The sequence below is a fragment of the Rana temporaria genome, chromosome 5 (assembly GCF_905171775.1).
Source record: "Rana temporaria chromosome 5, aRanTem1.1, whole genome shotgun sequence".
Lineage (NCBI taxonomy): Eukaryota > Metazoa > Chordata > Amphibia > Anura > Ranidae > Rana > Rana temporaria.
Window position 1 is genome coordinate 297409797 of NC_053493.1, and position 22733 is coordinate 297432529.

Sequence of the window (22733 nt, forward strand, 5' to 3'; positions counted from 1 at the left end):
AAGCCCTGAGCATTGTCTATAGGACAGGTCAGGCTTTTGTTTGCACAAGGAATAGCTGCATCTATAGCAGGTACCCCCCCCCCCGCATTTCTTAGTGAAATCTTCCCCCATAGGATAAAGGAGGGAAAACTGCTTAGGAGGAGAAAACAGTTTATCTGGGTGAACCCAGTCATCATACATCAGTTTATCCAGCAAGGGATGAACTGGAAAGGAGCATGCAGCCTGTGGGGATTTCCAGGATCCCAGAGAAGAAGCAGAGGACATAGAAGCTTCAACAGGAGGCAGTTTGTAAGTGGCACGCACCATCTCTGCATTATACTGCACCTGCATCTTTAGCGAGAGGTAAAAGGAATCCTCTCATCCTCTGAGTCCTCAGACTGCACATGATCCTCATCTCCAAAGAGGGATTTTTTACCCTCAGAATGCTCATCTGATGAGAGAGCCAGAGCAGATAAAGGGGATCTACCCCGTTTTCTGCTATCTTTTAAGGAGGTTGCAATTATATTTGCAACGCCATTCAAAGCAACTTTTAAAGCGTCCTCAGTGACGTATACAGGAGCTGCCATAGGAGAAGCTGCAAAACCAGACAGGGGCACATGATCATCCTGTGAGGCTGCTACCAGATGGTAAACTGCAGGCAAGCTCAGAATCCTTAGCCATAAGCAGGGATTTCCTGGTGCCTCTTTTACTAGCCCTTGTACCTCTTCTGGGGGACATAGTCCTTACTGCAAAGCAAAGGTACTATCCACAAAATGCAATCACTGTTGTGCTATAGTCTTACACAACACAAATATCAGCTTACTGCACAACCTGATGCTGAGTAGGTGTCTTAGGTTTGTCTGGTTCAATCCACAGGGATGCTTACAGCCCACAGCTCTGTGTCCATGCCGCATAGGATGCATTAATGTGAAAAAACATGAACCTTTACAACCCCTTTAGGTGCTGTGCAGCAGGATAAATAGAAGAGAGATCAATGTCCTGGTTAGGGTGAACAGAAGAAACCACCCTTGTAAGAAATAGAGGCCTTGGGTTCTTTACAGGTTAAGGCTGCCAACTCATAAGCTCACCTTGCAGAGGCCACGGGTAAGAGTGACAAAACATTGTAAAAATAAACAGAGGAATATCTCTGATAGATTCAAAGAGCAGTTTCTGAAAAAAAAAAAAAAAAAACAGGACCAGGCATCACTGTATATGCACAGGAGGAATTGTGCAAGTGACACACTGTATAAAAGCCATCAATTAGTGGTGAGAGTCAAGTGCTCTTTGAAAAAAATAAAAAACAATAAAAAACAGCCAGGGACAAAATTTGAGCCTTGATGGTACTCAAGGCCAAATGCAGAACCAGACCAGGCTGGAGAACAACAGAATTATTACTATGGATTACTATCCAAGATGAAATTTACTTGTCTAGCACAGTGAGAAAAATGCTTTCCCGGGAGATAGATTTGTTAAAATTAGTTCTCCTAATCTTTGAAAGGATAGAGATAACCAACCCTAGACATACCCTTATTCCTCGCCTGGGTGTCAATAACCAGGCCATTAAAGTCAGCAACTCAGAAGCAGGGCACTAAACTGATCCCTGGGACAAAAGATCTTGACAACCTGGGAAAGCTCTTGGAAAGTCTCTCAGGAGTCTGGTGAGATTTGAGGTCCACATCCATCTGGGCCAGTAGGGTGCAATAAGAGTCACTAGAATGCCCACCATGCAGAGCAGGCAAGGAAGGAGTTTCAGAGGTGGAAAGGTGTAGGTCAGGTTAAAGTGATTCCAAGGAGTCATCAAGGCATCCATTGTGAAGGTTTGAGGATCCCTGGACCTGACGACAAACTTGCTCAGTTTGTTACAGAAGAAGATCTATCATTAAATATATTTTGATGTTTTTAACTCCCTAGGATACCAAGGGAATAAAGCACTGGTTCTATTTAAATATGTCACACACATATGTCTGACAATGCTACTAGAAAGGAGATGCATATGTGATAGGATGTATTGGTCTCTGGTAGCAGGGGCCACTCCGGTGAACAGCGCTGCCATTCATAAAAAAAGATTACACAGGGCTAGATTCAGAAAGACTTACGACGGGCGTATCAGTAGATACGCCATCGTAAGTCCGAATCCGCGCCGTCGTATCTTTAAGCGTATGCTCAAATTAAGATACGCTTAAATGTTGCTAAGATACGACCGGCGTAAGTCTCCTACGCGTCGTATCTTAGTTGCATATTTACGCTGGCCGCTAGGGGCGTGTACGTCGATTTACGCCAAGAATATGTAAATTAAGTAGATACGCCTATTCACGAACGTACGCTCGCCCGTCGCATGTAAGATAAGCCGTTTACGTAAGGCGTTTTCAGGCGTAAAGATAAACCACCAAAAAGATGGCACAGCCAATGTTAAGTATGGACGTCGGAACCGCCGTCGAATTTGACGTCGTTTGCGCAAGTCGATTCAGAATAGGGCTGGGCGTAGGTTACGTTCACGTCGAAAGCATTGACTATTTGCGACGTGATTTGGAGCATGCGTACTGGGATACGTTCACGGACGGACATTCGAAACGTCATTTACGTGGGGTCACGATTAATTTCCATAAAACACGCCCACCTCTTCCACATTTGAATTAGGCGGGCTTACGCCGGCCAATTTACGCTACGCCTCTGCAACTTACGGAGCAAGTGCTTTGTGAATACTGCACTTGCCTCTCTAAATTGCGGCGGCGTAGCGTAAATAACATATGCTACGCCCGCACAAAGTTACGTCGCCCTACCTGAATCTAGCTAACAGTCGCCAGTGTTGTGTGTCTATCAGGGCTGCTTTTACAAACATACAGCCTGGCCAATGGATAACACAGCGCTGCAGCGCTGAGTGAGCTTTGCTCTCTATAAATGGGTGACCAGCAATGTCAGGCTGTGCTATACATAGCACCGCAACTCTGAGTGATCAGTGCACTATTATGAAATCAACAATCAGTGCTGCGTGATCATTCATTAAAGTTTAAATCACTCAGAGCTGCAGCTCTATGTAATGTATCTGCAACTGCTTGTACACATATATATGCTGGCTGTATCATGCCACATCATTTTACACTGAGCCACCGCAGAGTGATCTTTTAGTATTATAAATGTACAGGCAGCGCTGATTGCTTATTCATTATAGTGAAAGATCACTCAGCTTAGAGAAAGGCCAAGGCTCTGCTGACCCCCACGGGAGCAACAATATTTTGGGCTTCAAAAGGGGGTGGAGATACAGCCAGCAAATATAAGTGTGTTTAGAAGACAAATGGGCTACCAGTCAGAACAGGACCAAGTGTTCCTGCGGTGTTAAAATGTCCGGTGTCCCTCACCTGTGGCAGATATCTGGAAATGGCTCTGGAGTCTAGACTTTGATGACTAAAGAAGTCTGCCTGCCAATATTCCATATCCTTAAATGTGCATTGTGGATAGAGCTTAACCACTTCCCGACGGCCGTACGACTATTGACGGCCGCAGGGTGGTTCTAATTCTCTGAGGTGCCGTCAATAGACATCCGTCCCTTTCCGCGATCTCCGAGCGCGCAGTGGGGAAATGCTGTGCTGGTCGTGTCCCTTGGACACAGCCAATCACAGATCGCCGTGAACGGCCAATCAGAGGGGCCGTTTGCTAGGCGATCTGTGCGGCCAATGAGAGATGATCTCATATGTTTACATATGAGATCATTTCTCATTGCCGGCTCTCACAGACAGCGGTGCTGTCAGGGAGAGAGGAGACCGATCTGTGTCTCTTGTACATAGAGACACAGATCGGTCACCCCCCCACACAGTTAGAACACTATATAGGACACACATTTAACCCCTTCCTCACCCCCTAGTGTTAACCCCTTCCCTGACAGTCACATTTATACAGTAATTAGTGCATTTTTATAGCACTGATTGCAGTATAAATGTGAATGGTGCCAAAAATTTGTCAAAAGTGTCCGATGTGTCCGCCATAATGTCGCAGTCACAATAAAAATCGCAGATCGCCGCCATTACTAGTTAAAAAAAAAAAAAAAAAATTCTGTCCCTTATTTTGTAGGCGCTATAACTTTTGCGCAAACCAGTCGCTTATTGCGATTTTTATTTGTTTTTTTACTAAAAATATGTAGAATACGTATCGGCCTAGACTGAGGATAAAAAAAAAAATGTAAAAAAAAATTTAGCTATTTATTATAGCAACAAGTAAAAAAATATTTTTTTTTTCAAAATTGTCGCTCTATTTTTGTTTATAGCGCAAAAAATAAAAACCGCAGAGGTGATCAAATACCACCAAAAGAAAGCTCTATTTGTGGGGAAAAAAGGACGCCAATTTTGTTTGGGAGCCACGTCGCACGACCGCGTAATTGTCAGTTAAAGCGACGCAGTGCCGAATCGCAAAAAGTCCTCTGGGCAGGAAGGGGGTTTAAGTGCCCAGTAAGGAAGTCGTTAAACATACAGTACCTTGAAAAATTATTCATACACCTTTAAATTTTCCACATTTTCTCATGTTACAACCAAAAACATAAATGTAATTTATTGGGATTTTATGTGATAGACCAGGGGTTTCCAAACAGTCTAAAAAAAGAAAAGGGGAGATTTATTGTCCTTTAGACTCCAGGAGGGGCAGACTTTGGGAGGTGTGGAAATTTTCCTGGTATCAGTGGGAGTAAACATCTGGTATTAGGGGGAGGAATAGTACCCCATTGTTGGTATCATGTGGAGGAATATTGCCTCATTAATGGTGTCAGTGGGAGAAATGGTGCTCCATTGTCGATGTCAGATGGCAGAATAGTGTCTCGTATCAGAGGGAGAGATAGTGCCCCAAGGGTCGAAATAAAGGCAAGGAACGCAGTTTGGAGACCACTGTGATAAACCAACACAAAGTGGCACATAATTGTGAAGTGGAAAGAAAATGACAAATTGTTTTAAAAAATGGTTACATATAAACAGGGCCGGCATTTGGGGTGTGCGAGCTGTGCGACTGCACAGGGCGCCATGGGCAACAGGGGCGCCGTGCGGCCATCGCAGCTCGCAAAATGTGAGTCGCAGCATGGCCGGGCGGTCGGCGCTACCACTAGGCGGATTAGGAAGGCAGCCTCCTAGGGTGCACTGCCACCTAAGGGCTCCGCTGACTCTTGCCTCACCTCTTCCTCCTCATTGTCACTCCCCAGGCTCCCGGCAGAGGATAGAGGGGCCCCGGACAGCCTCTTTGTGTATGTTTAGGTGACCAGGGAGCAAGGGGTGAAGATGGGGGGGGGAGCGCCACAGGATTAGCTCGCACAGGGCGCCTGAACACCTAAGGCCGGCCCTGCATATAAATATGTGAAAAGTGTTGCGTGCATTTGTAATCAGCCCCCCTAAGTCAATACTCTGTAGAACCACCTTTCACTGCAATTACAGCTGCAAGCCTTTTTGGGTATGTCTCTACCAGCTTTGCACATCTGGATTGACATTTTTGCCTATTCTTCATTGCAAAATAGCTCAAGCCCTGTCAGATTGGATAAAAAGCGTCCGTGAACAGCAATTTTCAAGTCTTGCCACAGATTCTCAATTAGATCTAAGTCTGGACTTTGACTGGGTCATTCTAACACATGAATTTGCTTTGCTCTAAACCATTCCATTGTAGCTCTGGCTGTATGCTTAGGATGGTTGCCCTGCTGGAAAGTGAACCTCCCTCCGCCCTTGTCTCAAGTCTTGCAGAATCTAACAGGTTTTCTTTTAAGATTGCCCTGTATTTGGCTCCATCTTCCCATAAACTCTGATCAGCTTCCCTGTCCCTGCTGAAGAAAAGCATCTCCACAACTTGATGCTGCCACCACCATGTTTCACAGTGGGGATGGTGTGTTCAGGGCGATGTGTAGTGTTAGTTTTCCGCCATACATTAGATTTTGCTTTTAGGCCAAAAAGTTGAATTTTGGTCTCATCTGACCAGATCACCTTTCTCCACATGTTTGCTGTGTCCCCCACATGTCTTCTTGCAAACAGGACTTCTTATGGCTTTCTTTCAACAATGGCTTTCTTCTTGCCACCCTTCCATAAAGTCCAGATTTGTGGAGTGCGTGACTAATTGTCCTGTGGACAGATTCTTACACCTGAGCTGTAGATCGTTGCAGCTCCTCCAGAGTTATCATGTGCCTCTTGGCTGCTTCTCTGATTAATGCTCTCCGTGCCTGACATGCCAGTTTAGGTGGACAACCATGTCTTAGTAGGTTTGCAGTTGTGCCATACGTTTTCCATTGTTGGCTGTTTGTAGCTGGAGCCATCTTGCTACTTCTGGAAGCAGCTGTTGCTTATGTTCCAGCCTGAAGCCCGACAGCTGTACTTCCATGACATATGATGTAACAGACATTATTATTACTACATCTGTTATACTAATTCCTTGAATACGTTTTCTATGTACATGCATACTACAATGGCTAGGCTTTTTTTTATGCGTGTATCTCAGTTTAACCTGAGGAACAATATTGCATGTTTATCTGTTGCATACCCACCTGTATCCTGTGTCCTAAATACATAAATGTAAAAAACAGAAGATCAATAACCTCTTGGTAAAGCTAGTAAAATAAAATGGGACTTGTTTAAACAAACTGTTCAGGAGAAGGCTAGGGAGGCCCTGAATCTGAATCAGAGATAGTAATAGGAACCTCAGGCATAATAAAGTGTGAAGGTACGATAGCAGGCTCAGTTTTAGTATGTAACAAGGTATACTTAGAATTATTATATGTAGATTTTTGCATTAACTGCACACAGACCAAACAAAAACAAAGTTAATATCAAAGGACTCTATGTGAGGGATGGAACTCACTTTATGGAGGTGCCCAAGATCCCAGAGAGGAAGCACTATTTAGTAATAGGGGTCCCGGTATCAATGTTGCAGACAATGGGGTAGATCCACGTACATCGGCGCATATATAGACCGGCGTAGCGCATCTCATTTCCGTTACGCCGGCTCAACTTCGAGAGGCAAGTACTGTATCCTCATAGTATTTGCGCACAACGTTGCGCCGGCGCAACGTAAATTTCAAGGCGTAAGCCGGCCTAATTGAAAGTGGGAAGGAAGTGGGCGTGTTCCATCGAAATGAGCTGTGACCCCATGCAAATGAAGGGCCGGCCGGACTGCGCATGACGCTGACTATGGTCAGCGTCTCTCTGCGCATGCTCAGAACTCAGCCCGGCGTAATCAGTGAGATATGAACTAGGCCCAGCGTAATTAGTGAGATACGCCCATGGCATAAATAGGCCCAAACATGCGCCCGTCCATTGCAAAAGTACATCCATTTGTTTCCTCCCCTGAAGCAAGGTGCTTTTGTTCCGTTGTTTGTTGGTTTGTGTCGGTGTGTTTTTTGGTGCGTGTGTTTTGGAGTGATGTCAGCGAGGAAGAGGAAGCTGAACTACTCCCTGCGGGAGAAGGCCATCATTATCAGGGCCATGTCCCAATATGATCGATTTCTCTATGGGCCTGAGAGTGTGAACACCACCCAGGCCAGGAGGAGGGAGATCCTGCAAATTATTGCAGATGATATCAATGCGTTGGGGGGTGAGGCCAGGACCCCCAATAAGATCTTGAAAAAGATTAATGATCTCCGCCGCGTGGTTAGAGGTAAGCTGGCTAAGATTTCCGCTCATGCCAGGGGGACCAGCAACTGCTATCAGGCTCAGTGCTGAGGAGCGTGTGGTTGCCCAGTGCCTCCACAGGCATCAAGTGGAGGAAGTGTTTTTTTTTTATTTTTATCTGGTGTGTAGCATGTGTGGGGGGGGGGGGGAATATGTGACAAGTGTGTGGATCCTCCAACATGTGAATGTTTTGTGTCATCCACAGATGTGCAGGAGGGTGCTGGGCCATCTGGCCAGTCCGCACCATCCCCCGGGCAAGCCAGGAGTCCTCTGAGGAGGGGAGTGGCCCCAGCTCTCCTCAGGAGGTGGTTGAAGAGGAGGTGATGTCTGGGAATGAGGTCACGCTCCATTTGGAGGGGTCTAGCCCTGATGCTGGCACCAGTCAGGCCTCCATCAGGGCTAGCCCCTCCCACTCCTCCCCCAACAGGGCTTCCCCCCCAAGGGTCTCCCCTTCTCGTAGGTCCCAAGCCTCATCAGAAGGCAGGAAGGCGACCCGGAAGAAAAGGGGGGTGGCAGAGGTTCTGCCTGAAAATCTACGGAGGGACCAGGCCCGTCAGACCCGCCATCTGAGTCAGGTTACCCAGACTTTGGACCGCATGGAGGACAGCATGGCCTCCATAAAGGAGTCTGTGCAGGACATGGGTTGCAACTCCCTGGCTCTGATAACCTGCCTCAATGACATGCAGACCACCACAGCAGGCGTGGGTCAGGAGGTGCGCGCCCTGACCGAGGCTGTCCAGGCCAACACGGCAGCCCTCAATGTGGGCCTCACCCGCATCGCCCTGGCGTTGGAGGGCAGGCCGCCAGGTGGGCAGAGACCAGGGGATGCTCCTCCTTCCCCTGATTTCCCCCCGCCCCCCATGAGTCTCCCCTGAGGAGCCGGGGCCGTGGCCGCCCCAGGCGTGGGGCACGCCAGCGCCGTTAGGTATTTTTTTTTTTTTACTCAGGTCATGAGTGTTTTATGTTTCTTTGTTATTTTACTGTGATTATGATTTGTTTTATTTTTTTGTAGCCCAGGCAGGCTACAGTGTGAATGATGTATGATTGTGGAGGTGACATTCCTGACGGAAAAGGGGTGTCACCCTCGGTTGTGGTGGAGAAGGGATCCCCAGGACCAGGGAGAAGTGATCCCCAGGTCCGTGTGAATGGTGTATGAATGTACAGTGACATAATTGGAGCCTTGGCGTGGTGTTGCTGCTCCCAAGTCCTGCATGGTGGACTTGTGCTAATCCAATTTGATGAGGATGTGTGTGCTAGGGACCACAGTGGTGTGCATGCGTGCATTCTCCTTGTGCCATGATTAATGTGTGTGTTTAACGTGCAAAGATGCGTTCCACGAGGCATCTCCTGACTGCTGCTCCCTCAGAAGACGGGGTATCCTCGGTTAGGGGGGGAATGTCTGGTTGGGGGGTCAGGTCATCACGTATGTCAATCTCCAGGCCCTTTCTCACGGCGAAGTTGTGCAGCATGCAACATGCAGCGATGATCTGGCACACAAAGTTTGGGGAATACAACAGGGTACCTCCAGACTTATCCAGGCATCGGAAACGGGACTTCAGGAGGCCAAAGGTGCGTTCCACCACTCCACGGGTACGTATGTGTGCTTCATTGTATCTTTCCTCTCCTGGGGTTTGGGGATTCTGGTATGGAGTCATGATAGGGGGTCCAAGTGCATATGCAGAGTCACCTGGAAGGGAAAAGACAGGAGGATGTTCGTCATGCATGTGCCCCTCGTGATGTCTGCATCATGGGGGGGGGGACAGTCATGCCTGACACCCATGTCACTCATCAACCAGCCAGCTGTCCCCATACACGTTCTGTTCAAATTCCATTGGGATGGGGCTTTGACGGTATATGTAGCTGTCATGGCTGGACCTGGGCTGTTTGGCATGGACGTGCCATGAGGCATTGGGCATCGGCTATCACCTGTACGTTGATGGAATGCCAGTGCTTCCGATTGCGGTATATGTGCTCTGTCTCACGGGGGGGGGGCGTAGTACCACATGTGTGCAATCAATGGCCCCCACGGTGCGTGGGAATCTGGTAATTCTGTAGAAATCTGCCATTGCCTTCATCCGCAGGTCCTCCTGGGTGGGTCTGATGATTTGGTTGGCCATGCGTCTGAGGATTGCGGGGATAACCTGATGCACACATCTGCTAATGGAGGATTGTGCCATCCCAGCCACCACTCTACTTGTACGCTGAAAAGAGCCACTGGCAAGGAAATGGAGTGTTGCCAGTACCTTGACCAGTGGCTCCACTGCATGTGAGCGTTGTGTCTAGCTGGTGATGTCATCTTTCAGGGTTGTGGTTAATTCCAGGATGGCAGTAGGGGTGAATCTGAAGATGCGATACACCTCCGAATCACCCATGCCAAAGACGTTTATGCGCGGTCGGTATATCCTCTCCCGTACCCTCCTCCTTCTACGCGCATCTAAAGCCAGTAGTATAGCTATGACCATGGATGCCCCTGGCATGTTGGCATACAGATTGTTGTCCTGCAAGTGTGGCTGCTCAGCTCGTCCCCAACAATGTTGCTTTAGCTGACCTGCACACGTCTGGTGCAAAGTTAAAGCTGCTTTTATAGTTTTCAGGCGTATCTCGTTTTGGGGATATGGCGCATAGATACGCCGGCGCATATTTAAACTTACGCTGCGCATCTCGAGATACACCGGCGTAAGTGCTTTGTGGATCTGCCCCAATCTCTTCTGAAAGAACCTAGAAATCGCTGCTATTGGTGATAATGAAGTATGTGCTGAGGTCACGTTACAGTGGTACGGTCTCTAAAGTAACGTCATGATGCACTACAAAGTGGAGAACAGCTAGGCCCAAAATGAGGCAATACCCTGCTTATGCACAAATAACTGATGCTGATGAGGGTCACAGTTGGCAAGAGGGGGTCAAGTCACTATTGGCAAGCAGTGGAAGCAGAATGGGAGCCAGATGATTCCATAAGGAAATGTTGAAACCAGAGCCTTAATAGGATAGTGCTTCTTCCAGACTGAAAAGGTGGGAAACTGAAGCAGGGATGTGCCACACTCCACCTAGTGGATGATGCCAGTGCTCACTTCCCTTAGCCTAATGGTCCTCACGCCAGTAAATATAGAAAGTGCACAACTGCTTCAAATGTGTAATTCACACTACTGTATATCAGGCTCCCCAGATTTACTCACTATGTGAGTTCTTGGATACTAGGCATACCAGAGGTTGTTGCGCAGCTCTCTAAAATCAGTAAAAAAAACTCCTGAGACACTTACAAAAACTGAGGCCCAATGGTTGGAGGCAGGATTATAGAGGGTGGTGGCCTAACATGTTTTGTTTTTCAAGTATTCAAACCTCCTGAAGGTAACTTAGATATCAGACTATTCTACAATTCTGTGTGCCACAATGAACAATAAAGAAAATTCTATCTAAAGCTTTTTACTGTGTGGACATAACAATACGAAATAAAATTATGCCACTCACCCAGCTTTTTCTCAATATTCTTTAGCTGTATCTCCTGTTCATCCAACTCCTTCTTCTTCTGTTGCATATCTGGTGAGTTAAGATGTTGGACCTGCTTCTTAAGTTCTTTATCTACACTCTGTGATCTTTTCACTGCTGCACAATACTGCTGTAACAAATCTTTAAAAAAAGAAGGCTTGTGAATAGGAGTGATTTTGGCATATAGACAACCAGCAAAGGACAACTTAACATGCCCACCTTTAAATATGAGTTACACTTTACGTAAAGGTCAGTATTTTTATTTATTTATTAAGGCAAAATCATTTTTAAATGCAGACTTCCTGATAGACTAACCTTATAGGGTAATGAGATGCCATTCTTACTGTATAGCAAGCTTCATATAACAGAGTGGAATTTTCTATGATTGCAAGCTGCTTTAGAAATGCACTATAAGGCCTGTTGCACACTGCAGCTTAATAAAGGTTTGTATAGACTTTTTTTTTTACTGAGCTAAAATACAGCCCATTAATTGTAATGTGCCTATGCACACAGGCGCGTAAAGAAGCCTTGTGTAAATACAAGCACATACAAAAAAAAAAGTCTGAAAAAGTACATGCGCAAACAGGAGTATCATGTGCAAGAGGCCTAAGAACACGGAACCCCAACTATGCAAAACAGAAACTGAATAAAAAAGTCTGCTGAAAGTTTTAATTTAATTTTAGTTATATTGTAATGGGGCAAGGCCTGGCATAAATTCCTAATGACTTGTGTGCACTGACATAAAACCCACTAACACGAACTGCTTCACTCTGTCTTTGTTGTCTGTGCCAGAAGACTTCTTATTTTAATTATTTTTTATGTATTAAAAAGCTTTAGAAGTAGTATCTCCTGAAGACGTGCATTCGCATAAAAAGCATTGGGGGGGGGGGGGGGGGGGGGAGCTACATGCTTGGAATTAGCAGCTCTCTGTGTAAGTAACAGTTTTATTTGTCATGACAATCATTTTACTGACATTTGGATGAAGCCTTTTAGGCTTCATTTCCACTGACGTTTTTACAGCCACCTTTCTGAGCGTTTTTTACAGCTTAAAAACGCCTGTCCATGTTATTCTATGGCATCATGCCCACATAGGCGTTTTTGAGCTGCAAATGGCATAGGCGTTTTTGAGCTGTAAAAAAAACTCAGGACCAGGGCGTTCTGAAGCTCCAGAGTAGAGCTGTAAAAACGCCAGACATTAAAAAACGCTCAAAAACGCTACCGCTGCGTTTTTGAGCTCCAGCTCACAAAAAAAATAAATCTTTTTTTTTTTTTTACAAAATGAAATGAAGCCTTACTCTTTTTTTTATGTGGAATCTATACTTTTTAATACATATACTACACTATATGTGGTCCCCTGCTTGTGGATCCGTGTGGCGTGTGCATTTTTTCATCCAGACAGTATCGCACAAACCTTCTGACTGTTCCCAGTGGTGAGAATAGCGGTACTGCAGGATGTCCCCATTGTGAGAATGGCACTGGCTAACCACATGTGAAGGATCCCGTTGACACAAAATGTGCATGTTGCTGCTGTCTTCTGGCAGCTTTAATGTTAGTGAGTGCATTTTAGTTCTGTTGCTCAAGCGTGGTCCAAGACACTTTCTTTGCGGTGATATTTTTTACATATTTTGGACCCTTTTGCATTGGACTTTATTCACATTGCTTAATTTTTTATCATAATTTTTGAATACCGTGGATGTTTTTTGCACATGATTAATGCTGTGTTTATAGTACATGCTTTAAAGGGGTTGTAAAGGAAAACAATTTTTTTTCATAATAAGCATCCTTTACCTGCAGACATTCCTCTTTTCACTTCCTCATTGTTCGTTTTTGCTCAGAAGTTGCTCTATTTCTTCTGTTCACTTCCTGCTTGTCTGATTGTTACTCACCACCGTGAAGGTCGGCTTTACTGCGGTGGTCAGTGACGTGCTCGCCCCCTCCTGGGAACTACATCTGTGCGGCAGGACGCTCTCTACGTGTTAGAGACTTCAGGGAGGTGTGAATTACTGGGCGTGCCGCAATGCATACTGGAAAATGTAGTTCTTACATGAACGAGCGATGCAAACCAGGAAGTGAATGAGAGAACAGAAACTAGAACGCCGGAGGTGATATAGATGAAGGAATTTAATAGGTATTTACTAGTTTTTTTAACAGAATCATTACACTATTCTGTCTGTCTACCTTGCAGACATTAATTTTAGGCAAATCTTTTTTTCCTTTACAACTCCTTTAGGTTGGAATATTTATTTTTGTTTTAAAATCTTTGTTTTACAAATCCACATTTAGTACTGGGAAGACCAATGACGCTAGTTGGGAATAGTACAAATATTTCATATTTAGAAGTAAAATACCTCACACTTTCATTTATCCCATTCTTTTTTTATATTTTTATTACTGAACATAATAAATAGAAAATGTATAAACACTATGGGGTGCAGTTATAAAAAAAAGAAAAAAGAAAAGTACATTTGTTCTGTGCAAATATGTGAACAATTGTTTTTAGGCTATTGCCTGTGCAGGTCAAATGTTTTTCATTAATTTAATATTTGTTTTTTCCCCCATTCGCACAGAACGAACATACATGCACTTTCACTGGGCAAATTGCTATGCAAAAATCGTATAAATACAACTTCAAGCATTCACCTTCAAATATCAGCACAGACAGTTCCAGAAAAAAACTGATCGCAGCCATTTGTTATAACTAAAGTGCAGGATTCTGGGAGAAATTTCAGTACTGCTCTGTCATTTTATATAATTTATTAAGTCAGCAGAAATCATGGTTACAATATTGAACTGCCAATTATAGTGCAGAACAGGAGTTTTGGAATTTATATTTGACTTTATTATACATACAGTGGAAACTTGGATTATGAGCATAATCCGCTCCAGGAGAATGCTTATAATCCAAAGCACTCACATATCAAAGCGAGTTTCCCTATAGAAGTCAATGGAAAACGAAGATAATTTGTTCCACATTGACTTAAATGGCATGCAATACCGCATGTGGCCAAAGGTGGGGGGGACACCGGAGAAACTCGGAAATACTGGTAGACCGTTGGGCTGCACTTGGAGACCCTCGGAAAGGCGTATTTTCCCAGTATTTTCGAAGGGCTCCGAGTGTCACCGGCGCTCCCGCACCTCTGACCAAATGCGGTACTGCACACACCAGAGGCTTGAATCCTGCTCGTTTTTGCGAGACAACACTCGCAAACCGAGTTAGGATTAAAAAATAAATAAAAATTGCTCGTATTGTGAAACACTCGTTAACCACGTTACTTGCAATCTGAGGTTCCACTGTATAGACCAACCTATCCAGCAAAAATGACAGTTGCAGGGGTCAAAGGAGAAGTATGGGATGGGTTAAATAAATAGCACCTATTACATTCATCACAAATCAGCCAATCTTTTTTTCCTACAACTTTCCTCCAGCTGCCAAAAACAATCAATTTGCTGTTTGAGAAGTTCTCAGGGGTTGTATACAACTTCAGCAACACATCAACACACCTCCTGCCTCTGTTCCCCTTCCCCTGAGAGACATGGTTGTGCTGTGAACGAGCACGTTGGTAACATGGCTCTATTTCTATAGTGATGAGACCTCATACAGGAAAAAATAGGATTTTTATAACAACTTACCCATAAAATCCTTTTCTTGGAGTACATCACGGGACACAGAGTCTTAATCATTACTATGTGGGTTATATTCCAACATCAGGTGCTGGACACTGGTGTAATCAATTAGAACAGGAAGTTCTCCTCCCTATATAACCCCTCCCATACTGGGAGCACCTCAGTTTTTGTCCCAAGCAATAAGTGTCCCAATATCCCCAAACAAGAGGGGCGGGAACTCTGTGTCCCGTGATGTACTCGAAGAAAAGGATTTTACAGGTAAGCTGTTATAAAAATCCTATTTTCTTTATCGTACATCACGGGACACAGAGTCTTAATCATTACTATGTGGGATGTCCTAAAGCAATGCTTACTGAGGGGAGGGAGACACCAACAACGCAGACTGCCATCAGACACGAGGACCTCTAATGCTGTCTGCCGCATATTGTGCCAACAAAAAAGGCTGCATCCTCCTGCCGTCTTATGTTCACTTGATAAGATTTAGTGAACGTAAGCACAAACGACCAAGTTGCGGCCTGGCAAATCTGAGTCATAAAGGCTTGGTAATGCACCCCGCATGAAGTGCTTACTATGGTAGGGTACACCCCAAAAAGAAACAGGGGGAAGCCCTATCTATAAACCACAAGCCTGAATAATAACCTGATGAATCAACATTTGACAATAGTTGATTCAGACGCTGCCTGCCCTTTGCTGGGGCCTCCTGGTAGCGCAACAACATCAGTCTTCCGTATCCGAGCAGCCGCTTCAGATAGGTCTTGACCTCTCTTACTATAACAAGAGAGCGTGTAGCCATTTTAATAGCTGATCCGAACACTGCCCGCCCACATCTAGGGTCTTCAGGCAGCAAAACAAAACGTTAGGTTTCTATATCTGAAGCCTTCAGATAGATCTTTAACTGCTCTCATCTTTATTGAGAGAAAGCAATAACCTCTCCTTCCGCGGATCAAAGTCCTGAAAAAAAGGAAAAGGAAGGCAAGAATATCTTAATTCAAATGAACACTAGATCCTTCTAGCCAATAAGGTTGGGTGAGGATTTAACATCATATAAAGTTGCCAATACTCTTGCGGAACACCAATTTCCTCTTTAGAAAGATGAAGGGAAATATATATGGTGCATCAGCCCAAGGTGCTGACTCTGTAAGCCAGCACACTGGATCCAATCCTCCGAGCACAAGGGCGCCTTAACTGGCGGACTTATACCCGTCACCCCTTGTATAACGGCCCAGATCAAGAGTGTGCCAAGATTGGATCCTTGATGGAACTTAAGGCTAGCTCCATCTCCTTTCCAATGTAGAAGGGCAAGAATTTTACCTATGACCTACTCCCAAGGATGCCACCCCTTGGTTTCACACCAGGAACATGGGCCTTCCATATCCTAGGATATCTGGTCCTGGAGGCCAGCTGTCCTGTATGAATCAAGGTAACTGCCGTTGATTCTGAACGCCCTGATCCTCAAGAATGCAGGCTATAACAGCCAGACCATTAATACCCATGTATGCAAGACAGGATGTAACCCTGCAAAGCAGGCCTGGACAAGCTGTAAGGGACCCTGGGTCCTCTACTATCAGTTCTGCTGTCCCTGCACAGTAAGGTCATATGGGCTATGCTGGAGCAATTAAGCCAGCTTCCGTTCTCCTCTGATGTAGCATGGAAGCCACGAAGGTTGCGGCCCTGGGGGGAGAAAACACATAAACCAGTGACAACTGTTCCCCCAGGGTCACTAACAAATCTGTCCCGCATGTGGGTGGATCCCTTGTCCTTGACACAAAGTTGTTCAATCTCTTGTTGAACCTGGACATCAACACCCTTTATGTGCAGGGTACCGTTTCTGTGACATTTGGTCAGAAAAAAGTCGGGTGTAGAGGCCAATCTCCCGGACCCGATTGTTGATGGCTCCAGCGAATCGCCTGCCAATCTAGCATTCCATGAAATGACAATTGACAATAGGCAAGGCACAAGCTCCTCTCTGGTAAACAAAATAAACCACTAGAGAGGCATAGTCAGATTGTATTCAGACAGAGCGACCCTGTAACCTAAACGTTCAGGCCCTTAAGCCGGATGCTCCATCCATAGCTCTAGAAAGCTAGCAGATAAGGCTCCCAGGTAACGGGTATAAGGATATTCCCTTCTGCCAATCATTCAGTTAAAAACCATAAACTGAAATTCCAGCATATCCCTGGGACCAGACTCCTAAGATAATGCTAGGTTAGGATCCACTTGTTCCAGGCCGACAGAGTAATGTTTATATCAGCCTTGAATAAAACTGAGCATAGGGAACTGTGTTTGAAAAAGCCGGCATATTCCCTCTAGACTGGGATCCTAACCCAGGAGTTCCAGATAATTAATCATGCTGGACTCTCCTAGGCCCAGCCATGCTACCGACTGATCTGTCAGCATGGGTTTGCCTCGGAATGCCATTACTGCTATACCCTGGGCCTTTAGCCCTGCTAGAGGCGGGCCCTAGCAGCCTTGTAAATAAACACACATGCAAATAGCTCCCCCTATGTGCATGTGGCAAGATTTAAAGCCATTTGCCTCTATGGAAGCGTGTGTTCACGGAAGCGTGAGTTCATACAAATATGTTTTCCGCAAACACATGAAAAAGGGGGCGTACTGTATACACGCATACATATAGCATGTGAGCTATGAACAAGCATCCTGCAAGCAAGTATGCGCTATAAACGTGTTATGCAGCAAAGCGCAACACGTACCCCTGCAGACACGTAATCCTATGTAAGGCCAAGGAATCCTGTATAATTAAGGAAACCTAATTATAATGCCTCATAAGTCAAAATCTAGGCAAACATGCATTCTTATGCGATTCAGCAAATTTTCATGCGATCCAACATCTATGCATCTTAAGCACTCTTGCGCGGACAAGTACCCTTGTGGGACCAAGGATTCTTGTATGATTGAGCACCACTGTGCGATCCAGCAATTTTATTGAATTAAGCCTTTTAATGCGATTTTTGGCATTTCTCTGTGTGACCAAATATGTCTGAGTAATCCAGGACTCGGGTGATCAGATAACCATGTGTGATCTCGCATCTTTATGCACTCCAGCATCTTTATGCGATTTCAGGCCTTCCTGTGGAAACAAGCCTCTCTGTGTGACCAAATATCCTTGGGTAATCAAGGATTCGGGTTATCAGGTAACCCTGTGTGATCCCGCATTTCTATGCACTCCAGCATATTTATGCGATTCTAGGCATTCCTGTGGAAACAAGCCTCTCTGTGTGACCAAATACCCTTGGGTAATCAAGGACTCGGGTTATCAGATAACCATGTGTGATGTTGCATCCTTAAGCATTTCTATGCGATTTTAGGTGTTCCTGTGGAAACGAGCTTCTCTGTGTGACCTAAATAACATTGGGTAATCAAGGATCTGGGTTATCAGGTAACCATGTGTGATCCCGCATCTTTATGCACTTAAGCATTTTTATGCGATTTTAGGCACTTTGCTGTGATTAAACACCCTTATGTGACCATATAAAATCATACGAACAAAATAACATGTCTCTTTATGTGATCAACAATAAAACATGCTTTGTTACCTGTTTTTACCCCCACATGCATTTTGAACATTCCAAACTCATGTACTTCATGCAAACATGTGGACTGTAAAGAGGCAGTTATGCTCTGCAGATGTGCGTCAACGCAAACCTGCAACGTTAGCCATGTGCACAGCAGCAACTGTGCATCCCCCCCGTTGTGCATTCGGTTAGCCTGAAGCCAACCCCAGGATGAGGACTTTATAGAGAGAGGCTCTGGCCGCCTAGGCTGAGGGAAGTTATATGCAGCTTGGATCTTTGAAAAGACTGCAGCTGTAACTCGAGCTTGTGGGGCTTCTGATAGTTTTCTCCTCATTAACACCTGTTATCTGTTCTCTGACAGTGAACCTTCATCCTTAGGTCTTTCAATCCCTGGTTTGAGTATTAAGAGCAGGGTAGGGGACACACCCTGTTTTCTGCTTGTGAGGATGCTGTGAATATAGCAGTTAACCTCTTATAGACCCATACATGCAATGCAACAAAACATATGCAGAGTGCTGCAATGTTGGGGGAGGCTCACGCCTCACAGGGCTGATAGCTCATTATGTGAGCTATCTTAAGTCTCTACATGGGAGGATAGTATCATGCAAGCATAATAAAAAGGGCCACCAGATTTAGGTGGTGATACCCCTTCCTACCCCTGAACCCTCCTTTTACGGGGAGACAAAAAAGTCCTAAGCAAAAAGCAGAGGAACTTAACCCCTTAATGCCTGCTAACACAGCTAGATGCCGAGTAGGTGTCTTAGATGAATCTGTATCCAATTTCCATGAGGTGCTTACGTGCCCAAGCTACTGTGTCCCCCTGGCTTTTTCAGAGCTCTGACGTCTGGGCCGTTCGAAGGCCCTGCGTCTGCACCATGAGCCGGTGCACGTGCGCGAGCGGCAACCACATCACCCCCTGCCTACAAAGCGCGCCCCTCTCGCGCGCGTAGGGGAATGGTGGAGGCGGGGGGAGAGGGAGATCCCCCAAGGAGCGCCGTAGAGACTACGAGGGACCCCCCCCCATCGTGTCGGAAGCCTGAAGCGGAGGCAGTAAGCCGCACCCTAGATCAGCTAACCTTGAGCTTCCGTTCCTGGAAAGCATGGTAAGCGAAACACCCAGCATGTCCTTTTAGGGCCCTTAGTGGTGGAAAACAGATAAGACATACTCATGTAGGGGTACCAACCTCCTGAAGGGGAGATCTATGGGTATTACAGCTATCCTGTCTCAACAGACATAGTGGTTTCTTTGCCAAGGCACACATGCATAATAGGCAAGACCCAATAGCCCCTTCAGCGGAGGACTAGGACCCACTAGGGGAGGTATATGGTGCCAGAGCCATCCTGTCTCAGAAGACTTTGTGGTTAAGTTGCACATGCGTAGAAGCATAAAATAGGTGAGACCCATAATCCCCAATGGAGAACCCACTGTCGGACCAAGTCCCGTAGGTACCTCCGCTTACCTTTTCACGCTGCAGGGTATTGCAAAGCAAGAGGCCCAGCCTTCACCCCTCAACGTGGGCTTCGTCTCAGACCTTCAGGGACTGGGGTCCATAGCAGGTCACCTATCCCCTGGACCTATATAGCACCCTGGTAACAGAAAAAATATTTGGTCTTTGGCATCGACCAATGTACTGGAACCCAGGGTCCAGCTCTCAGAGAGAAGCATTATAGGCAAAACCTCGTTCTTCGTACCGAGGCCCGGGTACCGTCCACTTTGGCTATGAAGCACCTTGGACGGATCCGGATTTTATGGAGGCTTTTTACATCCAGCATGGATCCCTCCAGTGGAGCTCCTCAGAGCACATGTTAACTCGTGACCGACACTGGTGAAAAAACCTGATGGTGGAATATAACCCACATAGTAATGATTAAGACTCTGTGTCCCGTGATGTACGATAAAGAAAAGAAGCTGCTTTGACCAAATAGTACGGTGTGCCTCTAATCTACTGCTGATCAGACTTTCACAGAACATGTTTCACAGTCTTGTGATTTTAGTAGCATTCGCCCTCCTGTTGCTCTGCTCCTCTCACTTCACATACACACACAGGCACTCAGAGCTCCTCCTTCCCAAATACACACACTTATTACACAATTACCTTACAAACAGCCTGGAATATACACAGTGTACATAGAGATACAGCCTACATTGTTTGCAAAGACAAAGTCTTGATATGCCTACTGGATATATAAATAGCCTGCATGTGTGTGTACACTGTATATAGCTGCCTACTATGCTTGCTGCAGCTCCCACATCAGAAAATCTGAGCAGAATACCATTCGGGGGACGATTGTATGGCATCACATGCTGTACAGTGTCATCACATGCCGTACAGAGTCATCATATGACATCTACTTGTTAAAAAGGAAATGTTTTTTAAATTAGTTAACATACATGCATGAGCCATTAAAAGAAGCTAAAAAGTTTATACACACCAATTTCCAAAGAAAGTATGTCATATTCTTTAGGTAATGGTGCTCCAAAAACGGTTCCTCTGAGTTTGTCTAGTGAAGGGGCCTTATTCTGTAAGCCCCCAAACTTTCCATTGCTACGTATTCGATCTCCTTCTCTTGTCAATAGTGTTGGACAGTATGAAAAGGACACCAGCTACACAGAGGGAAAAAAAAAACAACACATGTCAAAAGTAACCAATAACAGACACTTTATCTAAAATATGCTGTATACTTTAACTTTTAAAAAATCAGGTCATAGCTAAGCAAAACAAAACAAAAAATCCTATTCTATGGTAGCAATAAACAGATTTTTTACTTACCTGTAAAATGTATTTAGGCAAACAAAACAGATAGGACAGCTGATAGAACCTCTCCCACCCCTGGCAATTCTCAATTTTTGTAGCAAGCAATCAATGGAAAACACCAGGACAGAAGGAAGGACTTCTGGCGTTAAGCTTTAGGATCCTGATCTCTCATGACATTGATTTAAAAAAACAATCTATCCATGTACAATGTTCTTGTGGGTTAATTTAGTGCCACCAAGATCACTGGTATATGCCCTCCATCTTGCTCCTGTGAAACAGCCAAAGAAGATTTTTGAAGTGGAGGGAAGGCATTTATAAGCTGCAACTGACCCCCTGAGATTACCACTGGAAAGGCCTTTGGATCCCTCAACCTGCAAACAAACCTGTCCATCTTATTGATGAATCAAGATGCCAACAGATCTACATCTGACATCCCACAGAAGTGACGACTCATGTGGACTGTGTACAAGGTTAGAAAATGCTTTTCTTAACATAATTAGTGTAACTTCTCAAGCGACTACGTGCGGGGGCAGACCTTAATGCGGAAGCAGGCTTATCCGCAGGCTTGTTGGGGTTGCGGAACCAGGGGCGCTTCTGCCCTTCAGCGGGCGCCTTAGCCCCCTGGAAGCGTTTTCCTGCCGCACCGGGCAGACAAAAAAAAACCATTGGGGGCGGCAAAGGAGGGCCCCTGCTTACGGCGAGGCTCCTTACCTTTTCCCGATTGTGGGAGCAGAGTACTCTTACCTCCCGTGGCATCTTTTATGATGTCATCCAGAGACGCCCCAAAAAGCCGGTCACCCTTAAAAGGGTAAGTCCACCAAGGCCTTTTTTGAAGACTGGTCCGCAGACCAACACTTCAGCCACACAAGGCGGCGTAGCACCACCGCGTAGGTGGAGGCCCTGGAAAGCAGGGGAAGCGTATCCAGGGCCGACTCAGACAAATTTTAGGCCCTGCACCAACTGGTCGGCCAGTTCCACACAGACCTCAGAGGCATCATGCGCCTCCAGCTCCTGCAGCAACAACTTTGCCCTTTCGGTCAGTGTCTGTGACACTAGAGCCCCAGCCAAGACCGGTCTCACCGCCGACCCCACCACTGTGAACATGGAGCGGGCCACAGCCTCAGCTCTCCTATCTGCAGGGTCCTTAAAAGCGGAAGCCCCTTGCACAGGCAACGTGGTCGCCTTGTTCAGTCTGGACACAGGGGGGCCCACTGACGGAGGAGAGGTCCACTTTTTTAGGAAATCCTCCTCAAACGGATAACGGACCACAAAGCATTTAGGAACAGAAAAAACTTTCTGCGGCCGATCCCATTCCTCGTACAATATTTTGTCCAGATATGGAACACAAGGAAACACTTTTGCGGTGCGGGCCGGCTTGCGGAACCCAAAAGGGACCGGCATCTCTGATGCCTCCGCCGAATCCTCAAGTTTTTGAGTATCCCGCACCGCAGTGATAAGAGCTCCAACAAGCGCTTTATCATGCGCTGACCCTGAAGCAGAGTCATCCTCACTGTCCGTGTGGACTAGGCCTGCATCCTCTGACATAACGGAACCAGGGCCGGACGCCGTAGCAGGGCCCGATTCTGCGTCAGACACCCCCAGAAGAAGGCGGGGGGAGGGGGCGCTTTTTACCCCCCTTCTGGCCACTCGCCGCTTCGATCCTGGCAACAAACGCCTCAAAGACTGCCATCATAGCATCCATGGAGGCCGCAGGAACAGGGGCACTAAGGGTTAACTCC

The 22733-nt window shown here is 45.9% G+C and overlaps 1 protein-coding gene across 1 annotated transcript in view; it reads right to left on the reverse strand.

Annotated features, from left to right (window-relative positions):
- The window catches only part of SMCHD1 (structural maintenance of chromosomes flexible hinge domain containing 1), a 504574-nt gene that overhangs the window by 51470 nt on the left and 430371 nt on the right, over positions 1 to 22733 (reverse strand). The window contains exons 45-46 of the mRNA XM_040354031.1: positions 20672 to 20843; positions 11064 to 11222 (exon numbers count right to left, since the gene is read on the reverse strand). Coding sequence (XP_040209965.1) covers positions 11064 to 11222; positions 20672 to 20843 — 331 coding nt within the window. The remainder of the gene's footprint in view (positions 1 to 11063; positions 11223 to 20671; positions 20844 to 22733) is intronic.